The 20,001-nt window shown below is 35.7% G+C and overlaps 1 protein-coding gene across 1 annotated transcript in view; it reads left to right on the plus strand.

Annotated features, from left to right (window-relative positions):
- Positions 1-19,018, plus strand: part of LOC131064520 (valine--tRNA ligase, mitochondrial 1) — a 123,193-nt gene extending 104,175 nt beyond the window's left edge. Inside the window, 11 exon segments of the mRNA XM_059218558.1 lie at positions 6,804-6,861; positions 7,032-7,334; positions 7,567-7,737; positions 8,635-8,825; positions 8,935-9,337; positions 14,532-14,783; positions 14,873-15,379; positions 15,563-15,666; positions 15,782-15,881; positions 18,427-18,572; positions 18,658-19,018. Of these exon segments, the coding sequence (XP_059074541.1) occupies positions 6,804-6,861; positions 7,032-7,334; positions 7,567-7,737; positions 8,635-8,825; positions 8,935-9,337; positions 14,532-14,783; positions 14,873-15,379; positions 15,563-15,666; positions 15,782-15,881; positions 18,427-18,572; positions 18,658-18,826 (2,404 nt within the window). The 3' untranslated portion in view covers positions 18,827-19,018.
- The last annotated feature ends 983 nt before the right edge of the window (positions 19,019-20,001 follow it).

Below are 20,001 nucleotides of genomic sequence, written 5' to 3' on the forward strand. Positions count from 1 at the left end.
GCAGTGTTTTTCAACCATGGGAGAGATCATCATTATTGGGTATTGATGCATAGTTTTGGTCAAAATATTATCGCTATGTCATATGTAGATGATTATAGCTATATAAGTTGGGATTTAGCCAGTATTAGAAAGCAAACACCAAACTTCCATGTCATGTCCCCTGATTGGGGTATACTTGACTTTTGCCCAAAATAATATTTCCACAACATAATTTATTTAACAAATTGTATTCTATAATTAAATCATATAATATTTATTAAACTTTCTAAAGTAAATAAGCAATTAATATCACATATTTAAATATATAGCTTCATTTCTAATAATCAACCATAGTAGGGGTTGAAGAGGAGAGCATGATAGGTGCTTGTAACATTCACCGCAACTAAGCCTGAGGGCGTGATACAACACCCTTTAGCCCACAAGTGGCAGGAACACATCCATCCAATATGGGGTGGCCTACTTAGAAGGGGAACCCGTCTCTGCCCTCCCTACTTGTGTCTCCTTATTCACCCATACATGATTGCTTCCATTCTTTAGTTTACTTCTACAACCAAACAATGTAGAGATTGGAGAGGAAAGCAAAGTAGGGTGCCTACAACATTTGCCACAACTAAGCCCAAGGGCGTGATACAACACCCTTTGGCCCACAAGTGGCAAGAACATGTCCATCCAACATGGGGTGGCCTACTTTGAAGGGGGAACCCATCTTTGTCATCACTACTGGCATTTCCTTACTAACCTCTACATGAATGTTTATAGGAGAATAAATAAATAAAGAATCTAGATTGGTTAGCATTTCACATCATTAACTATAACAAATATATAAGTTATTATATGTTAGACAACATCATCATAATGCACACCACAGTACTTGCTAGAACACAAGATGGCTGTACTCTGAAATGTAGATTGCTTGTATCCAATATTGATCTGATCGAATTCCTTGATGCCCTTCCTTCAAATGAAGTTCTCCTTTATGTAAACTTCAATTGGTAATGGAGGGGTTTGTCCCTTCCTTTGCTCCTCAACAAATCACTGTTGTAATCATGAGAGCGCTTCCTTAATAAAATCGCTCCTCAACTATAGTTAATTACATAACAAACTGCTGTGGTAATCTTACAAGATCGTTGCCTCAATGAACTCGCTCCTCAACCATAATTAATAACATACATATATGCGACTTATAGAGACCGTTGTGTATACACTACCCTATGTATCAATGGTGGGTCAGATTGCTAACATTTGATGGGATAGAATCATCACCTCCTCTTTGCCATTTGTCTTGGTCCGATTTATATTACATTATATTGTGAAGTCTTAGAAATAAGACAATTTTCTTGTGCATGGGTGCTCCTTTATTTACCTAAGGATGGTGTGAGAATTTGGTATCATGGCGGGGGCATGACAGTCTACCCTTCCCGAGATTGCTTGTCCTGAAGCAATTTCAAATTTGGATGGTCAAAGATCTCAAATCCCTCCCGAGTGGCCTCTTTTGTGGGTAGACCCTTCCATTTGACAAAGTACTCAAGAATAGACTCTATAATGGTTTTTAATAGTCTTTTTGTTCAAGGCTCTATAATCAATGCACATCCTCATAATACCATCCTTCTTTTTGACTAATACCACTAAGGAGGCAAAAGGACTTGAATTAGGCCGAATGTGGCCCATTTGGAGATGCTCATTAATGGTTTTCTCTATTTCTTCTTTGAATTTTCGGGGGTGCCTATAATATGTAGTGATTATGAGCTTAGACCCTTCTTCAAGCTCCATGGTATGTTCAAAACCTCTCTTGAGGGGAAGTACTAGTGGGATGTTCCCAAATACCTTTTTTGTGTTAATTTAAGATCGATTGGATGTCAATGTTTATAGTCTTTCCTTGGGAGGAAGACTTGTCAAGAATCATGCATTGAGCAGCCCATTCCCCTTGTCTATGTCTAAAGATTCTTTCCATCCTCTTGGATGAAACTACTCTTGGGAATTCATCAGATAGCCCTCATAAAAGGACTTATTGCTTGAGCTCCCGAGTTTGCCTGTTTTGGTCCAAGCACTCGAACCGGGTTCGCTTGGGTTCAGGTTCGCCTAAGGGTTTGTCTAGGTTCACCCTAGGTATGTACCCAAGGGTTTAGGTTCGCCAAGTATGAATCTAGGCATATCCAAAGGTGCTGAGCACCAAAACATAACAAAAACATACATTTTTGACCTTTTTTTTGCTTCCAAAAACTCTAAAATGTCCCTAAAAGCTCCCCACGCATTGAACAATGATGAAGTGGCCTACTGTTAAATTTTTTTCTTCTGCCATATTGCATTGTTCCATCTTCCAATTCAATTTTGAACTATCAATTGGCATTTGGCATTGATCAATAATGAAGTATCATAATATCAAATGTATTTACTTTTATAATTTTGTATATTTCTTTAAACTTTTGTATATATATACACATATGTACGAACGAACCCAACCCACGAACCCAAAGGGCAAAAAACATTTTGCTCAAACCCATGAACGGGGTTTGCGTGCCCGAACTAGAGCCCGAACTCTAATCGGTAACTTAGCTTATTGCACGTTATGTATAAAGAAAAGTTCCAATTTTGGGAAGTCTAGGTAGAAATGTCCCAAATAGTGCAGACATGTAGTGCCCAAGATTACATCGATATCCCCCAAATTTACAATGTGGAAATCTTCGTTGATTGGATGCTTTCCCAAGGTGATGCTTACTTGTGGATTTTTTCTAGCACGTGGAGAAGTGGATCCATCAGCCAAGGCTACTTTAAAGCCCTTAAAATCTTTTGTTTCTAATATCATTTTTTCAACCAATTTTTTGTTGATAAAGTTGTATGTTTCCCCACTATCCACAAGGGCGGTTACCTTTTGTCCTTTAAGAACACTTCGAATTTGGAAAGGGTGATGCTTGGATGCTTTAGAGATGGTCCCTAGGGTTCCATGTTTCTCTTCATCACACCTTCTTTTCTTGTTTGGGTTTTCCTTTTCTTCTTCCCATGCTTCTTCATCAGACATTGCCTCTATATTATGTGCTTGGCTTCTTTTTCCACGTATGTGCCTTGACCCCCATTTTTGTTTACACTTGTAGCACTAATTCTTTCTTTTAAGGTCTTCTCGTTCTCTTTTGAGGTCTTCTCGTTCTCTTTTGAGGTCTTCTCGATTACAAATATGTCTATTCTCCCATTTTTCCTTGCACTTGAAGCACAAATTTCTCCTTCAAAGTTATTTCTAGGAGGGAATGTTCTTTGATGTCCCTCTTTCTTATAGGAGGTTTTATCTCTTGATGATATATTTTGGGAGTGACCCTTATCCCTTGTTTTGGTAGTATCAAGTCATAGAGCTTTTAAAATTGCATCTTGGAGAGTGGAGAGATCAAAGGCACTTATTAAGCCATGAATAGTTTCTGAGAGTCCTTATATGAATAGGTAGGTGAGTCTTTTTCAGTATTTTCGGGGACCGTGACAAAAATCCTTTGGAATTTTGCCACAGTCTTCAATGGTCCCTTCTTGTCTTAATTGAGTTAATTCTTTGAAATATCTCTCCGAGTGTTTTTGGTCGAACCTTTCAATGAGTTTTCCAGTGAAGTCATCATAAGTTATTATGTTTTGATGGCCTCGAGTAATCAAGCCATGGTGCTACCGGTCGTGTGCAACCCCCTCTAAATGTAAGATGGCATATATGATGGCATCTTCTTCTATCATGGGGTTTAGAGATAGATATGTATCCAATTTTTTGATCCTTGAGTGGATGGTGACCTTCGTTGATTCATCAAAGTTAGGGAGAGTCAATTTGCCCACTTTATGATAAGTTTTTATTAGGTTGACCCCTCTCTCTTCTAGGGTTACTTATTGATCCGACCTCACAAAATTCCCTATTTGGAATGTTTCTTCTAACTTCAGGGTCAAGTCTTGAATAGGATTTGACAAGTTCTAAGTTATGATTTGGTGCATTAATTTCTTCTTCTCTAGTTGGCCCTTCTCTAGGTATGGAGGGTCTAGTTATTCTTGGTGTTGACCCTGATGGAGCTCTATTATCATTTTCAAAATGATTAGAGGTGAGATCCCTTCCATTAGTTTGGTTGGGTTGAAGATTGCTGATAGTATTGTTCATATTTTGGAAGGTTTGTAGAAGTAGTTGTGTTTTCTCATTCTGATTCATGAAGGCCCTCAATTCATTTCCCATTTGTTCACTCATTGTATTGTTTTGGCAACTTGATGAAATGTGGCGAATTTTGATGGTGAACCACATCCTAACAGCTAGCACTAAGTTCTGTGCTAAAAATCAACAAAAAAATCCGATTAAATACTGATTTTGCATGGTTAGGGTTTTGCTATAGGTTGATGGATAGTGAATGGATTTATAGAGTGATTTGTTTTGGTTGGGGATTTTTTAAATCGTGAAAATAGGGATTTTTTGAGGCTTTATGCCTACATGAATTTGACCATTGGATTATACAAAATCAATAAACATAGTCTTGATTATATCCTGCGAATTGTCTTTAGACGTGTAGTGTCGCAGTTAAAACACTTCGTTGGTGAAGCGGCCACCAAGGTTTAAACCCTTGTTGGGCCACTATGCTTGTAGGCCTTGTGTCTTCGTTGGGCCATTGCGCTCGTGGGTTTGAACAAGTGTAGTGTGGGGATGATGTCCCCCATTTGTGGCCTCATTGGTTCATAGCTCTAGGTCAAAAGCGTTTCACGTGGAGCCAGAGGGCGTGTCATGCCAGTGTCGCTGGTCACATTAAAAAGTTTACTAGGCATTAAATTTTAAAAAAATAAAAATAAAAAATCCTGCGAATCAGTATGAAGGAAGAGTCTACAAATTACTACCTTATACTTTCCTTTGACTTCAAAATTTCTATTCGGTGCAACTCTCCTCAACATAGAAAGGATCTTGGCACTATAATACTTTGGGTACAATGTAGAGGAAGAAGATGTAGTGGTGTTGTCATTGTGTTTTATCTCACTTCAAAAACTTTTTGCATGTTTAAAAATGTGTGTTTAGGATCTTGCACTTTTTTGGTTATGATGGTCTTGATCTTCTCAATCATTGAATTGTATCCATAATATATCTTTTCCAAGCAAATGTTAATCCATACCACTATAAAGGATCGATTAGATAATGGGCTTGGTGAAACTAAGAAAGTATTTGATACAATGCCACTAAATGTCATTTAGGATCATTTGCTTAATAATTTGCTGTCCTCTTAGTGTTGGATTGTCTTCACATGGATCAATTTCAGTTGATGATTTTGATAAAAAGTGCCTCCTAATCCTTTAGAAGTCATCTCAAAACAATTCTGTTGGAGGCAAAATGGATTTCGATCACTCATTTAAAATTCAAATTAAAAAAATTAAAACAAAGAAGTAAACATAATTTAGTTATACTAAACAAATTTGTAAAGTAAAACATAGTAAAATTTAATAAGTTTTAACTAATTTTTAATAGCTGAAAGATCTGAATATTCTTTGCAACATGTGGTGGTTGGCAATGGTAACTTGGATCTCTTTAGCCTCGGCATATATTTGTTTGATCCATTCAATTTGGTGTTAATCTTTTGTAGCATAAGGTTGATGGAGTGAACAACACAAGGTGTCCAAAAGATCTATGAATATTGTTCCTCAATTAATAAATTGAATACTGTTCGATCAATGTTGCAAGGCTGCACTTCCTCAATGGCTGTCACAAGGATTCGAGCAATAAATGTGTCATTTTTCATGTCCTCTTGACAATCAATTACTCTTGTAAACATTGCCCCTTTAGAGAACACCACAATGACTTTCAAAATGGTGGACGTCCTTGTCTTGGCTTATGAATCCCTTAAGAGTTTTAACAAATCCTCTACAAGCTCTGCCTTCTTTTCCAAAAAGGTGCTATGCTTTAGAAACTAGGGTTCTTGTACCGTTTTGGAGTCTCATTAGCTTTTTTCACTATTTGTTGCCAATATGGCTAGTGGGCAAAATTGAAATCCACTGCATTTCCATAGATACATCTTGCAATGTGATGATCAACAATTTTCAATACTCATTGTGAAATTGTATTAGCAATGTTCCCTTTGGTCTCTTAATATAACAATCATAGGTGGTTTGTTAGATGTAGTGAAAAATTGGTTGTTTATCTACCACGAGTTTGGGATTTGATTGGAGATGAGGGATCCTTATTCTTTGAGATCCTTCTTTTGCCAAAGGATGATTTGACCTATAGTTTGTAGTTTCAATTGAATTCTCCTACTCATTAATAATGCTACGACTTGCTTTTATGGAATGAATATACGATTTTTTATACGAATCACCTTGTTTTGTTTCATTCTTCTATGAATCTATCACATATGCTTAAAATATTTTTGTGCATTGAAGAACTTGTGGAAGAGCTCCTAAATTTGACATGAGCGATTCATAGTGGAGATGCAAACAACTGATATTGCTTGTATGCTTTCAGTTATGTCATCTCAGCATCAGTTGTCCTGTGCATGTTCCTGAATTCTTTTCTTAGTTGAACAATGAATGCCTCTATCTTCAACATATACCAAACAGTATTTAAGCTGTACTGAAAGAGTCTTTGTGCTCATAATTTCTGACCGTATTCAAGCTTGCTGTTTTTTTCTTTTCTGTTTACAAGGATTTATTTTAGAGGCTGCTGAGTACGTCATATCCTACTAGATATGAAATTATTGATTTATTTTCTCTTCATGCTCTAAGAGCTTGTTATAATTTAATCTTCATTAAGCAGAGATCATCGACTTGTTGATTTATTTTCTCTTCATGCTCTAAGAGCTTGTTATAATTTAATCTTCATTAAGCAGAGATCATCGACTTGTGAACTGGGACTGCATTCTAAGAACAGCAATTTCTGATATTGAGGTATGCTTGTCTGTATTTAAGATTTCTCTTATATCATAATTTTTCTGCCCTTCGTAGTTGACCTCTAGAAATTGTCTGAGGCACTATTGAGGTATTGTATTTCTCATCTTAGGTATTTGGAGGTAGTACTTCTAATAATCTGTTGTATGTTCAATTAACATTTTGTAAAGGTAGACTACATTGATATCAATAAGTGAACACTACGCAAAGTCCCGGGGTACAAAATTCCAGTTGAGTTTGGAGTTTTGACATCTTTTGCTTATCCTTTGGAGGAAGGATTGGGGGAGATTGTTGTGGCAACAAGAAGACCTGAAACAATGCTAGGTGATACTGCCATTGCAGTGCATCCTACTGATCAGAGATACATGCATTTGCACACAAAGTTTGCCATCCACCCTTTTGATGGAAGAAAAATTCCTATCATCTGTGATTCAGAGCTCGTTAATCCAGAGTTTGGAACTGGTGCTGTTAAGGTAATGTTCTTTGTTTGTATTTCAGGATACGATTGAGGTTTGTTTGGCTGAATGGAAATTTCTTCTCCTACTTTATTCATCTTTCCTTAACAGATATTGATTGAATCACAACTGAGGATTCACTAAATATTGTTTCTATGATTTGGATTTAGATAATTCAGATTTCATTTTATCCCAAGCCAGGTGTGGTGCAATATTAATGTAATTTTTTTGCCTTTCATGTCTCTTACAGATAACTCCAGCGCACGATCCAAATGATTTTGTTGTAGGTAAGCGTCACAATCTAGATTTTATAAATATATTCAGTGATGATGGCTTGATAAATAGCAATGGGGGTAAGGAATTCGAAGGAATGAAGCAGTTTGATGCTCGAGTGGCAGTAATTGAAGCTTTGAAAAATAAGGTAATTGATACAATTTCCTGTAAAATTCATGGCTAAAAGTTTCAAGACCTGATGCAAAAGTGGTCTAGTTAAGGGGAATATAAATGAGTGTAAGCTTTGTGAATGTTTCTACCTTGCATGTTCCTGCATTTCATGGAACTTTTCTCAATATTTTCATGGTTCAGTTTGTATCATTTGCTCAACTTTGGGTTACCTGAAGTTTCAATGTTATTCTTATCTTACACATTTGAAATTTTGATAAAGCTTGTTAAATGTATTTACTGGCTATGCAAGGATGAGGACTGCCATGATATAACCCATTAGAGTCCTAATGACAAGGGAGAAAGGAAGGTTTTCATGTCAGTCTAATAGAAAAGGAGGCTGTAGATGGCAAGAGACTTAATTTTCTTATAGAAAGGTTGCTGTTTGATTCTGCCATCTGGGATATCCCAATCGGTTAAATTTAAAATAAAAAATTATGCAATGTCTTATGTTTAATTTTCGTGTAACAATTTTTTAAGGATAAATCGGCTTTATGTTTGTGTTACATTTTGTTTATTGGCTTTTGTTGGTGATCCGTAGACATTCTTTGCACTATCATGATTGCCCAACTAGGTTCAATTAACCGAATCTTTCGTGTATGGATATCATCAACTCTAGTTTAGCTATTTCATGGTGGTTGGTGGGAATGCCATCATTTGTTTGATATGGATCAAGAAAAGCCATTGGCTTTTTGTCTAGGATTCATTAGCCATATCTTCTTCAGATGGTGGATCTTTCTCCCATGGTTATATGCAATAAGTGGACTATAATACAAGACATTGTTTTGCAAAGCATTTTATAACTATCTGTCTGAACTTGGAACACAAAGGTTATAAATTCGTTTCATATTGGAACTTTCTTATTTAATGAATACAGGGTCTTTACAGAGGCTCTGTAGATAATGACATGCGTCTTGGCACATGTTCATGGAGTGATGACGTTGTGGAACCGATGATTAAGCCACAGTGGTTTGTCAACTGTAGTGACATGGGTAGGGAAGCCTGTGAAGCTGTGGAAGATGGTAGGCTTGAGATTATTCCGAAACAGTTTGAAGCTGATTGGTTCAGGTTTCTTTTGCTATCATGTTTATTTGATCCTTTGGATTAATGCAAAACCTTGTTTTTTCAAGATATATGTTTCCATTATGCTCATTTATCAGTGGTGTATATCATGCAGATGGTTAAGGAACATTCGAGATTGGTGTATATCAAGACAACTTTGGTGGGGTCATCGTGTCCCAGCATGGTATGTCAGTTTGGAGGATGATGCATACAAAGAATTTGGGTTCTACAATGATCACTGGGTGGTGGGAAGAAATGAACAAGAAGCTGTAGATGAAGCAAATGCAAAATTTCCTGGGAAAAATTATCATATAGAACAAGACCCAGATGTGCTCGACACATGGTTCTCTGCTGGGCTCTTCCCTTTTTCAATGATGGGTTGGCCTGAAGATACTGCTGATATGAAGACATTTTATCCAACATCGTTGCTTGAAACTGGACATGATATTCTTTTCTTCTGGGTAGCTCGTATGGTAATGCTAGGAATGAAGATTACAGGAAGTGTTCCCTTTAAACAGGTTAGCTCAAGTGAGAATTTTCCTTTTTCTTTGGAATATGGAGAATGGACTAACAGTAACAAGTAAATGATTTTTCTGTTCTTGTTTATTGAAGGTTCAGCTAACCAAGTAGTGCATAGAATAGCTTTTCTTTCTCTAAGGTGCAGGGATCCTCACAGGGTAATTGGAATATTATTACATGTTTGATATCTGGTTCTGTTCGGACAAGCTAATACAAACCGAATTTGAATTGAATTCCATCAAGTGCTCTGTATAAGTTTTAGCTATGCCATTTGACACAATCTCTGTTTGTCATGTTTTCATTATTACAAGCAAGGTTTGCTGCTGTTTGCTGCATGGATGTTTCCTGTAATAAATTTTAATATTTAGCTGTAGATATTCTCTCTTGAGATGTTTTTTTTTGTCAACACACGAGAATTGATATTAAAATTGTAATACTGTTTTGACAGTAGTAGCATAGATGGTGCATTAGAACTCTTTTGTGTGTTTACACTTTACACATTTAATTAGCTAATTACTAAATAAGAGTACATTTCAAACTATAAACATTGTCTGAGCTAGTCTACTAAGAAATAGTTTTTATACGTTCACATATCTGTCCATATCTACAACCCATGATATCTTGGTAGCTTGCCAACTGGAAGTCTGTTCTATCTGCAGAATCTCCAGAGTTAATATTAGTTATGCCATTGATGTATATATAAGATATGGGTTTGGGTATGGGTGTGGGTACCAGTACTGGAATCCAGCACAGCAGTACGACAAAATTAAATTCCTTGGGTATGGGTACGAGAATATATGTATTAAAAATTAAAAATTATTAGAACACAGACTAATAATTGCCAATAAATAGAATATTTAAATACCTAATATTCATAATTTGAAAAAATTAAAATACATGTCGATCAGTCTTATCATGTAAAAAATATACAGTTTCAGTAGGTTTTACTAGCTGCCCCTATTTATTAGTGGTGATAGATAAGTAATATTTTCCAGTAGAAATTTACTGATTTGGGTAACCAATCTGGTGCTTCGAGTCCAAGAAGCTTAGTTTGGGGTACTGGAAATATTGTGATTGAATCAGACAATGATCAACTTATGCTGTCAATTATGGAAGTAGAATTAAAGTATATGGGTTTCACCTCCAACAAAAACAAAGCCTGAGGACTCTAAAGGACTCTCAACTCTTTTCTACAAATTTCTTCTGGAAATTGAGAAAATCAATCTATTAGTAGAGGAATCAAGAAGAACTGGAAAAATTCTCAAATAATTAAATGTGACATAACTAGTACTCATTACAAAGATTTAAAGGGCTGATATGATAGATTAATTCTGTTCTACTGCCTTATGCAAAATGGTGTATAAAATCATATCCAAAAGTAGTGAAAGAAAGCTCAAACGATTTCTTTTGGAAATCATTGGAGACACAATCTGCCTTTTTTCCAGGCATATGTGTAATGTGTAACTTTCTGGCTGATTAAAAAGTGTTGCATTCTGCAAAAAAATAAAAATGACCCAACATCTTCATTAAGTTCAATTTGTCAAAGGCCTTTGATACACACAGGTGGGATTTCCTAACTTAGACTCTTCAAATAATTTGTTTCGATAAAAAATCAATATGTTTGACCGATAGCAATGTCACAACACCCATAAATTGTCTCATTTGTTGGAGTAATTATGATATCACTTTAGTAATTAATTATTCAATCAGTAATTACTCAGTTCCTTTATTACATCATTCACTTAAGCTAAAATAAGGAGTGCTTTTCTATTATTAGATTGAGCTAATTATAGGTCAAGTTGTCTAAAGTTATATGATTAAGACACTTGCATGCTCTAATTTAATCTTCTTTGAGGGTTTTCTTCCAAGATTTGATCTTTATGCTTTTATAAGCATTCATTGTGTTAATTGTAAAGGTTAATCTCAATATCAGATTCCTATTTGGATCAATTCTCTTTCAAGGTTGCATAGCATCAATCATGGCTTCTTCTCTTCAGATGTGATAGGTGTTTTGGTTGTAGGTGAATTTTGGGAGGTATAGGGTTAGCTATCAACTCCAACTGGGTATTAGAGTACTAGGGTTGTGGCTTCCTTTAAGGTCACTTTCTCCTAGAGTTAACTATGTATTTGCAGCAAAATTAATAGATTAATATTAGAGTTAACATAAATTGCAATACAAGGGTTGGGCTGCTAATTTTCTATGTTGTATCTTTTGGCAGCGTTGTTTTGTGGGTTCCGGATCCTTGTAAAATCCAAGGGTTTCGGGTCCCTTCAAAACTTGTTGTATGGGGTTTTGGGTCCCCTCAAAACCTGTTTGTTCCTTAATCAAAAACATAAATTGCAATATGTAATGTGATCCAAAATAGACATAAATAACAATGCATACCATAAATGTGATAATTTATAAGAACTTTAAAGGAGTTATCTAACAAGGTAAATTGAATAACTCAACCACATAACTCAATCATATTATCATCAAATTATATTTTTACCATCTTTCAACATCAAGGGGTTTTTCACTACGTATCTTAATCTTGAGCACATGGAATGGTCATTCTCACTCTAAGAAGATTCTAGTGGCCTTGGGTCCTTGATGGCTATAGCACCCTTGGAGGCCCCCAACTCTTATAGAGAACCCAACCTGCATTACGGTATAAATAATACAACCCTGGCCAAGACACTCCCGGGTGTACGCTATACCTTGAGTTCGACGCACGTTGTGTGCCTCTTCTCCAAATGCCCATAGCCCACAAAGACACCACCTTCTTCTTCCATCAGTGTTCTCCATTCCCCCTTCCAAGTCTCACATAAATGACTTATATAACCTTTTAAGGGGTGGTTTGTAAACCATCACACCTCTTTCGAAAAGATGACCTTTAATTATCCATTAATAATTTAATAAATATAATTATTCCTTTCTTTTAAGAGAGTTTTTCATAAACATTCTTTATTAATCTTTCTTTAAACCAAAGGATTATAATATCTTTTGTTTTTATCTCCCTTTTTAATTCTAAAAGGTTATTTCATAATTTTATCTTCTCTTGGAGAAAAAGTCCAATAACACTTCCTATCTGTTTCCTGAGAGATCTAGCTTTGAGGAGAAAAATTGTAATGTCCCCCTTTTGGGACATTAGAAAATCAATTAAATAATTAAGTCTTAAGTTATCAAAACATAATAAATTTGAAGACAACTTAATTTAATTATTTATTAAATGCAGATTGAAGTGACTTTATGTCAACATCAAAATAAAAAACAAAGTCACTTCATTATTAGAGGGGAATCCCAAGAGACAGGCAGAGGTTATGCGAAGAGTCACAGGGATGTTCTTTTGAAGAGCATGGAGAATATTGGGGCAAAAGTAGGCAAAGTTGCAGAGATGTAGAAACTGATGGCATATGATGGTGGGTGCATACTAGATGTGCCTAGGAAATGATCCTTCATTCATAGAAAAGCTGCACAGGTACTCATTTTCTCAGCTTTCATAAATGATGAAAGACTAAAACCACTCCTCAATGATCTTTGCTTGAGACATGGGGTACTTCTTACCCTGTTACTAATCTTCATCTTGTCTTTATTGGCATTAGGGAACTTGATCCCAAATGTACGTATACTCATGAGGCCTAGGGATTGCTTGATGTTCTTCTGCTCTGCTGATTGAATTTGACTTTGCTTTAGATGGGCATCTGCAGTGGTCTCTTGGCCTACCATCACATTTCAATCCCGCAGATGCTTATATGCCTTCTAACTTGAGGATGAATACCCCTCAACTTTTTGTCCATGATCCCTTTTATCCTCTTTTCTGCTAACTGATTTCATTTTTGCATGCTTTAAGTTGTGGCATCTAGGATAGATATCACATCTCTTTGCCATTCATTCCTATAATCTCTTCCCTTATAGCAATAGATAGAAAATCTCAAAAGCCCAGCAGTGTAAAATCTCCAATCTTTTCCATATTTGTGACATGTAGCTTCACATCTGATTGACAAATTATTCATATGGAATGTATAAAAATCCAATTCTCCTATGGAATTCAAATCTGTTGACTTTTTAAGGCTTTTCTTTTGTCTCCCTTTGCATGTGCTTTTAAAACATCGGTTGTCTTATGAGCAGCTTGTTTCATATTTAGAGTACTTAAGCACTCAATTAAGGCTTTTAGGATCTTATTTAGTGTTAACATGTGATTGACAACAATCCAAAGACCATTTTAGTGCCTGTTGTATTCATTCATGTTCCAACTTATTGGTTATCTTACTGATATGATTTACATCCCGCAAACTTAAATATGATTCTAAATTACCAATACATTTATTGAGCCTATTTTAGTGCTGTAATATCTCTTCAAAAGAATTGGCAACATTTCTATGGTTGGCTACTCAGGAACATCAGGGGCCATATTATGTCTACTGTGACATGCCTTTCTTCAGGATTTGCATTTGTTCAATCTCCATCAGCTAGTGCTTTTACATCTTCTTTTGCATCTCTATCTGTAGTGAAAACGTATTTTTCTGACGTCCCCAGCCTTTCTTTGGTTAGGTCAAAATTTGACATTATGTCTATCCTGAGTGACTGAGTGCCTTCATGTTTGTCTGGAGATTCACTCTTCACCCCTGGACAGTGACTGAGCTAGGGCTTTATAGTAGTACTTGGGCTCCAAGGATTAGCCAAATTGTGCAAGTGTGTTGACTGCTTCTCTCTGTTAGCAACTATCTTCTTATATATTTTGGTACAGTTAATAGTTTTTTTTTCCCTTCTGAAGTTGTATGATTAAATTCCACCAAACAGTATGTAGCTGTATTCTTAGATTGGGAGTTTCTTTGTGATCTTAAGATCTATCAGAAATATAGCAGAGCAGTGTAATGGCTACCAGAAGCTTTTTCAAATGTTTGTAGCTTTCTCAGCACTTATATCATTGACTATTTATCAATAATCCCATTTGTCATTAGGATTTACGATCACAGTACAAAGATTTCTAAGGTCCAAAGCACCAGTTTTCATGCTTTGATCCCACTTGTTAGGTGGGCAGACTGTTTACTTGAGTAGGGTGAAACGAATAATGAGTCTCAATGATTGTATATATGTGATTCTTGAGGTATATAATTGCACACTCATTGTAGCTAGGTTTTCTTGTAGTGTAGATTTCTATGTACATGTTTCTATTTATTCCTTGAGTATTTTTTTTATATCTGATACAGGTATATTTGCATCCCATGGTACGTGATGTACATGGCCGTAAAATGTCCAAGTCATTAGGCAATGTTATTGATCCTTTGGAAGTTATAAATGGTATAACACTGGAGGGCCTTCATAAAAGGCTGGAGCAAGGAAATCTAGATCGCAATGAACTTGAGATTGCAAAATTGGGGCAAGTAAAAGACTTCCCAAATGGTATAACAGAGTGTGGGACAGATGCTCTTCGTTTTGCTCTTGTTGCCTTTACTGCTCAGGTATTACACTTAATCTTGAGTTATGGAGAAAAATTATCTTATAATTGTAGTTTTTAACTTGTTCAGCATGCTTTAACTTGAATGTATAGTCAGATAAGATAAACTTGGATATCCAAAGGGTGGTTGGGTATCGACACTGGTGCAATAAGCTATGGAATGCCATACGCTTTGCAATGCTTAATCTTGGAAAAGATTTTGTGCCTTCTAAAGACTTGAATGTTGGATCTCTGCCATTTGGGTGCAAGTGGATACTCACTGTTCTAAATAAAGCCATCTCAAAAATTGTCACAGCTATGGAAGCATATGAGTTTTCTGATGCAACAAGTGCAGTTTATTCTTGGTGGCAATACCAGTTGTGTGATGTTTTCATTGAGATAATCAAGCCTGTCATGTCAGCAGATGACAACTCAACATTTGCTGAAATAAAACAGGCTACTAGGGATACATTATGGATATGCTTGGATACTGGATTGCGGTTATTACATCCATTCATGCCCTTCGTTACTGAAGAGTTGTGGCAACGACTTCCTCGAAAGCCAGGCAATGCTTCGAGAAAAGAGTCAATCATGATTTCTGATTATCCTGCAGCAGTGGAGGTCTGTAATGTAAATTATTTGTTGTTGCATTAATGGTTTATTTGCTTTCCCTTACCTACTTTACTACGTTTGTCATTATAGACACTTTTAGTGTATCAACTATTGTCTCTGTTGATCATTGTCTTGATATCAATTCTGGGGTATAGTTTGAGTGGAACTTATATTCATTTTCTTATAATGCAGGAATGGACAAATGATGATATTGAGTCACAGATGGCTCTTATTGATTTTACAGTAAGGTCAATAAGGTCTCTTCGTATGACTTATATATTACAACCAAAGCAAAGGTAGGGCATGAAATTCCATACCAAACACTACCATTTTTTGTTACATGATTATGTTCAGTATAAGTACAGGCATTATTAGAGAAAATCTTCTCCTAACAAAAAAATGTGTTTATAGGCCAGAGGCTTTTCTTCTATGCAAAACTGATTATGTGGCTGTAGTACTGGAAAGACATGCTGCAGAGATTCGCACGCTTGCAACCTTAGCATCAGTGAAGGTAGTGATATTAGTTTCTCAAAGTTTGTAATTGTGCTCTGGGATAAGAATCCCCTGACTAATGCAATTTTTATGTAGGTATCTCATTGTCAATATATGGAATTTTCTCTTAAGTGGAGTCAGGGTCAGTTGTGAACTTATTAATACTAAATCATTATCAGAATGTAGAAATTGTATTTAGAAATGCTTGGTGATGTAGACAACCATTGTATTATTTGAAAAGCTTTAATGTGTTGATTGAGTTATTTTTCCAGTTGTATGATATGTTTAAGTCCATTAGCTTTAATTTAAGGAAACAGAAAAAGTTAGGTGAGAAAGACAATGTAAAATAAAACCTGGACACTGTTAGGCCTAAGTCTATCTGGCCTTGGCTTTCCCCACAATATACTTTAGAGAAATGGGAGGAAACTATAAAAGAAAATATGAGTTTAGATAACCCTAGTAAAGAGGTTAACTAGGCAGAATGATTGGATTGCAAAATTCTATTAAATGAACAAAGAAAGAATCAAAATAGATACGCAGGGCAGATGCAAGAAGGATAAAATAATGCCTGCATGTTCTTGAGATCTGTGCATGTTCTTTGGTTAGGAATGAGTGTCACATCCTTAAGATTGGTGCAAAAATGTTGTTTAATGTCCTTGTATTGGCCACATTGAATTTGACCTTGCATCCCTAGGCCCTAGGTAACCCTTGGAACTTTCTTAACTCTGCTTGTGGAGTGCATTTTTTTTTTCTATCTGGAGAACATGGAACATAATGAAGGTAAGCTTGGGAAACCCTTTTCTGATTTCCCAAGTTTCTCTTATGGAAGTTCCCAAGACTCAATGTATTGTCATCCATACTAAACATATATGCACAGGGATTGTTAGCCTTGACTGGGTAAATGCTATCTGAGTGAAAGCATTTTTGGAAGACAGTGGATGTCAAGGCCAAGCATAAATCAGAGGCTGCATACGACATCAATATTTAACCCCAATATTTTGCCTGTGGAAATCATTATAAGGCTGTCAATAACCTTTCTAGTATGGCAAGATAAGCTCTGAATATATTAGTTGCAAAAATAAAGGACTTGAGTCATGGTTAGTACTGTGTCAAGAGTCTAAGATTTATAAAGGACTTGTGGATTTGACTCTGATCCAGGCTCAGTGAGTCTGTAACCTCAGTTTAGAGACATGGCTAAGTTCAGCTGGCTTGTGAATCTCATAAAACAGAAAATCAATTTGAAATTTAAAATGAAAGCCATTAAGAACATTTTTTCACATATTGTATTTTTCTAATTGTGGAGTTTTTACTAAATTTTGGTCCATGTCAAAAAAGAGCTTTTTGAGCTTTTGTCGAATCTATAATACCAAACACTGTAATGGTTAATGCTTGCATGTATCAGGTCTTCCTCATTTCTCACAGGAGTCTAATACAGACTAGCCTTTGGTGTTTATGAACTTTTCATTGGGTAGATTCTAGGCACAGTAAGCAGAGTCTATCACAAATGTTGTCATTGGAGATGCTGGCTTTTTTCTTGTGATTAGTATTGAAATTTTTGACTCCTTGGTCATTTTTAATTAGGATTATTATTTCTTTTTGTGATTTAACCTTGTGCTTTCAAGTCATCTCAAGCTGATCTCCACAATTAGTCTGTATTTTTAAGCATTTTATACTTTCATCATATGTGCTCAATATTTATTCTTGTAGCCACAGTGGAAATGCTTTATTTCTCTCATGGTTATTATTTAAGTCTTCGACTCTTCAGTCATTTATAATTTAAACTTTTCAAAAATTTTGTGTGATTTCACCTGTGTTTTTAAGTCATATCAAGATGATCTCCAAGAGTAGTCTGTATTATTGTTAAGCATTTTATACTTTTCCCATTGTGTGCTCAATATTTTAAATGTTATGTTAAAGACATTTGTGATTTTTGTCATTGAATTGATTACTATCTACTATCTAGTAACAGAAGTGGAGGCAATCACCAATCTGGCCAGCAGATTTGCTATCTTTTTTTTTGTGTTGCATTGAAATCTTCAATATTTTTAGTTTAATTTTCTCTGGTGTGATTAGCTTAATGGTGTGATTTGACCTCTGTGCTTTTATGTCATCTCAATATGGACTCCATGGGTCGTCTGTATCATGGTTAAGTTAAACTTCTCTCTTATGTACTTAATTATTTTGAATTTTTTTGTTAGATATAGATTTGTCATTTACGTCATCAAATTTATTAGTAACATAAGCATGTTGCATATATATTTATTTATTTACATTGTGTTTTCTGTGGGTGTCATTTTTATAAGTTTTGTTCTCAGCCAAACCAAAATTCAAGTTTTGCTGGATTAAAGCCTGAAAATGTATTAGAAACATCATGTAGTCATAGAGTTAAAATGATGTTATCTCAAATTCACTATCATCTTTGGCATGTGCATTTCTTCATTTTTTGACTTTTTCTTTTGTTAACAACCATTAATTTAACGTAGTATATAATTTATTTTTTAAGTAGTAGCTGCTTGCTTACATAACATCAACTAATTTTATGTACTTGATATGCATCTTACTAGGTGCTAAGGGAAAGTGATGTGCCTCCAAGTGGGTGTGCGGTGAATATTGTAAATGAGCATATTTCTGCTTACTTATTACTTTGAGGACAAGTAGATGCAGAGGTTGAACTTTCAAAACTTAGCAAAAAGAAAGATGATATTTCCAGGCAAGTTTGACTAAGTTACATAAACCATACTATGGGGGTATTCGTGTCCATTTCTTGATCTGATACATTTTCTTGCTGGTAGCAGGCAACATGAAGCACTCTCAAAGAAAATGAACATTCCTGGCTATAACGAAAAAGTACCAGCCCATATTCAAGAAGAAAACCTGGCCAAGTTAAATAAACTAATGGCTGAAATGAACATCATTGAGGAAGCAAATGCAAATTTTGAAAGACTTCTGGTTAACAGCAGATAAAAAAGGAATTTTTCAAATGTTAAATGTTGTTTAAAGATGGAACAGTTTTGTAACTCAGAAGAGCTTAGCTCGTCTGACCACAAACTTGACAAGTATTGTTTGAGGTCCTATGCAAGGATAAGATTTGTCCATTCATGAACCGTGTCTTAAATATGTGCTTTGATAAGAAAAGAAGGTATTATTATTCTGTCATATTTTTTTCTATTACAACAGTATCTAGTTGCATAATGACTTTGATGATGTATTGGTTGCAAATATGGGACCGTATATTTTATCACAAAATTATTTGTATTATTCGTTGGATTTATCAAATGTTATCAAGGAGAAGCATGGTTACACAGAATGAGAAATGACAATCAGTAGATCATACAAATACGCAGTAAGGTAAAGATAAGCAGTAATAAGACAATGGCTAGTTCAAAAGGAATAGTAATAATCCTGCTTAAATCTGAATGACTGCTAGTGATCAAGATGGCCATTACCAAATGTCGATGAAATTGAGTAATTCTCTGGATCTCATTCTTTGATGCTCAAAGAAAGTTGCAATCTAAGGCATAAAGATGGGCTCTCTGTAAGGGGGCTGCGCTAAGCAACCTGCCTTTGGTACTACTTATGTGGCTCAGCTCGCCCAAGGAGGCCACAAGGAGTGCACAAAAGTAGGCTACGCCTGTAAAACTCAATGCTAACATGAAAAACCATATGAACTTTCAAATGCAGAGGCAAGTTCAACTTATAATCCACCTTTCCAATTTTCTACACTACTTTGAATGGTCCATCCCACCTTCGAATCATTGATGCACGTAGCCCCTTCAGAGTCTTGAATTGCTTTGTGTCCATTCGGAGTAAAACTCTGTCTCCCACATTGAACTCAACCAACCTTCGACTCTCATCAGCATACTTCTTCATTGGGTTTGCCGCTTTGGTCAAATGATACCGGGCCAAATCCACTCTATCATTGAATTGCTTGATATATTCAACGGCTTGAAAATTCAGACCCTCATATCCTCTTAGAATGTTGTGCAAGGTAAGGGGTTGTTGACCCGTAGCCAACTCGAATGGCAAGAACTTACTTGCACTAGATTTCTGCATGTTATAATTGTATTGAGCCACATCCAACAAACTTGACCAATTAGTCTGATCCACATGGACAAAATGGCGCAAGTAGTCTCCTAGAA

The sequence above is a fragment of the Cryptomeria japonica genome, chromosome 1 (genome assembly GCF_030272615.1).
Source record: "Cryptomeria japonica chromosome 1, Sugi_1.0, whole genome shotgun sequence".
In the NCBI taxonomy this organism is placed as follows: Eukaryota; Viridiplantae; Streptophyta; class Pinopsida; order Cupressales; family Cupressaceae; genus Cryptomeria; species Cryptomeria japonica.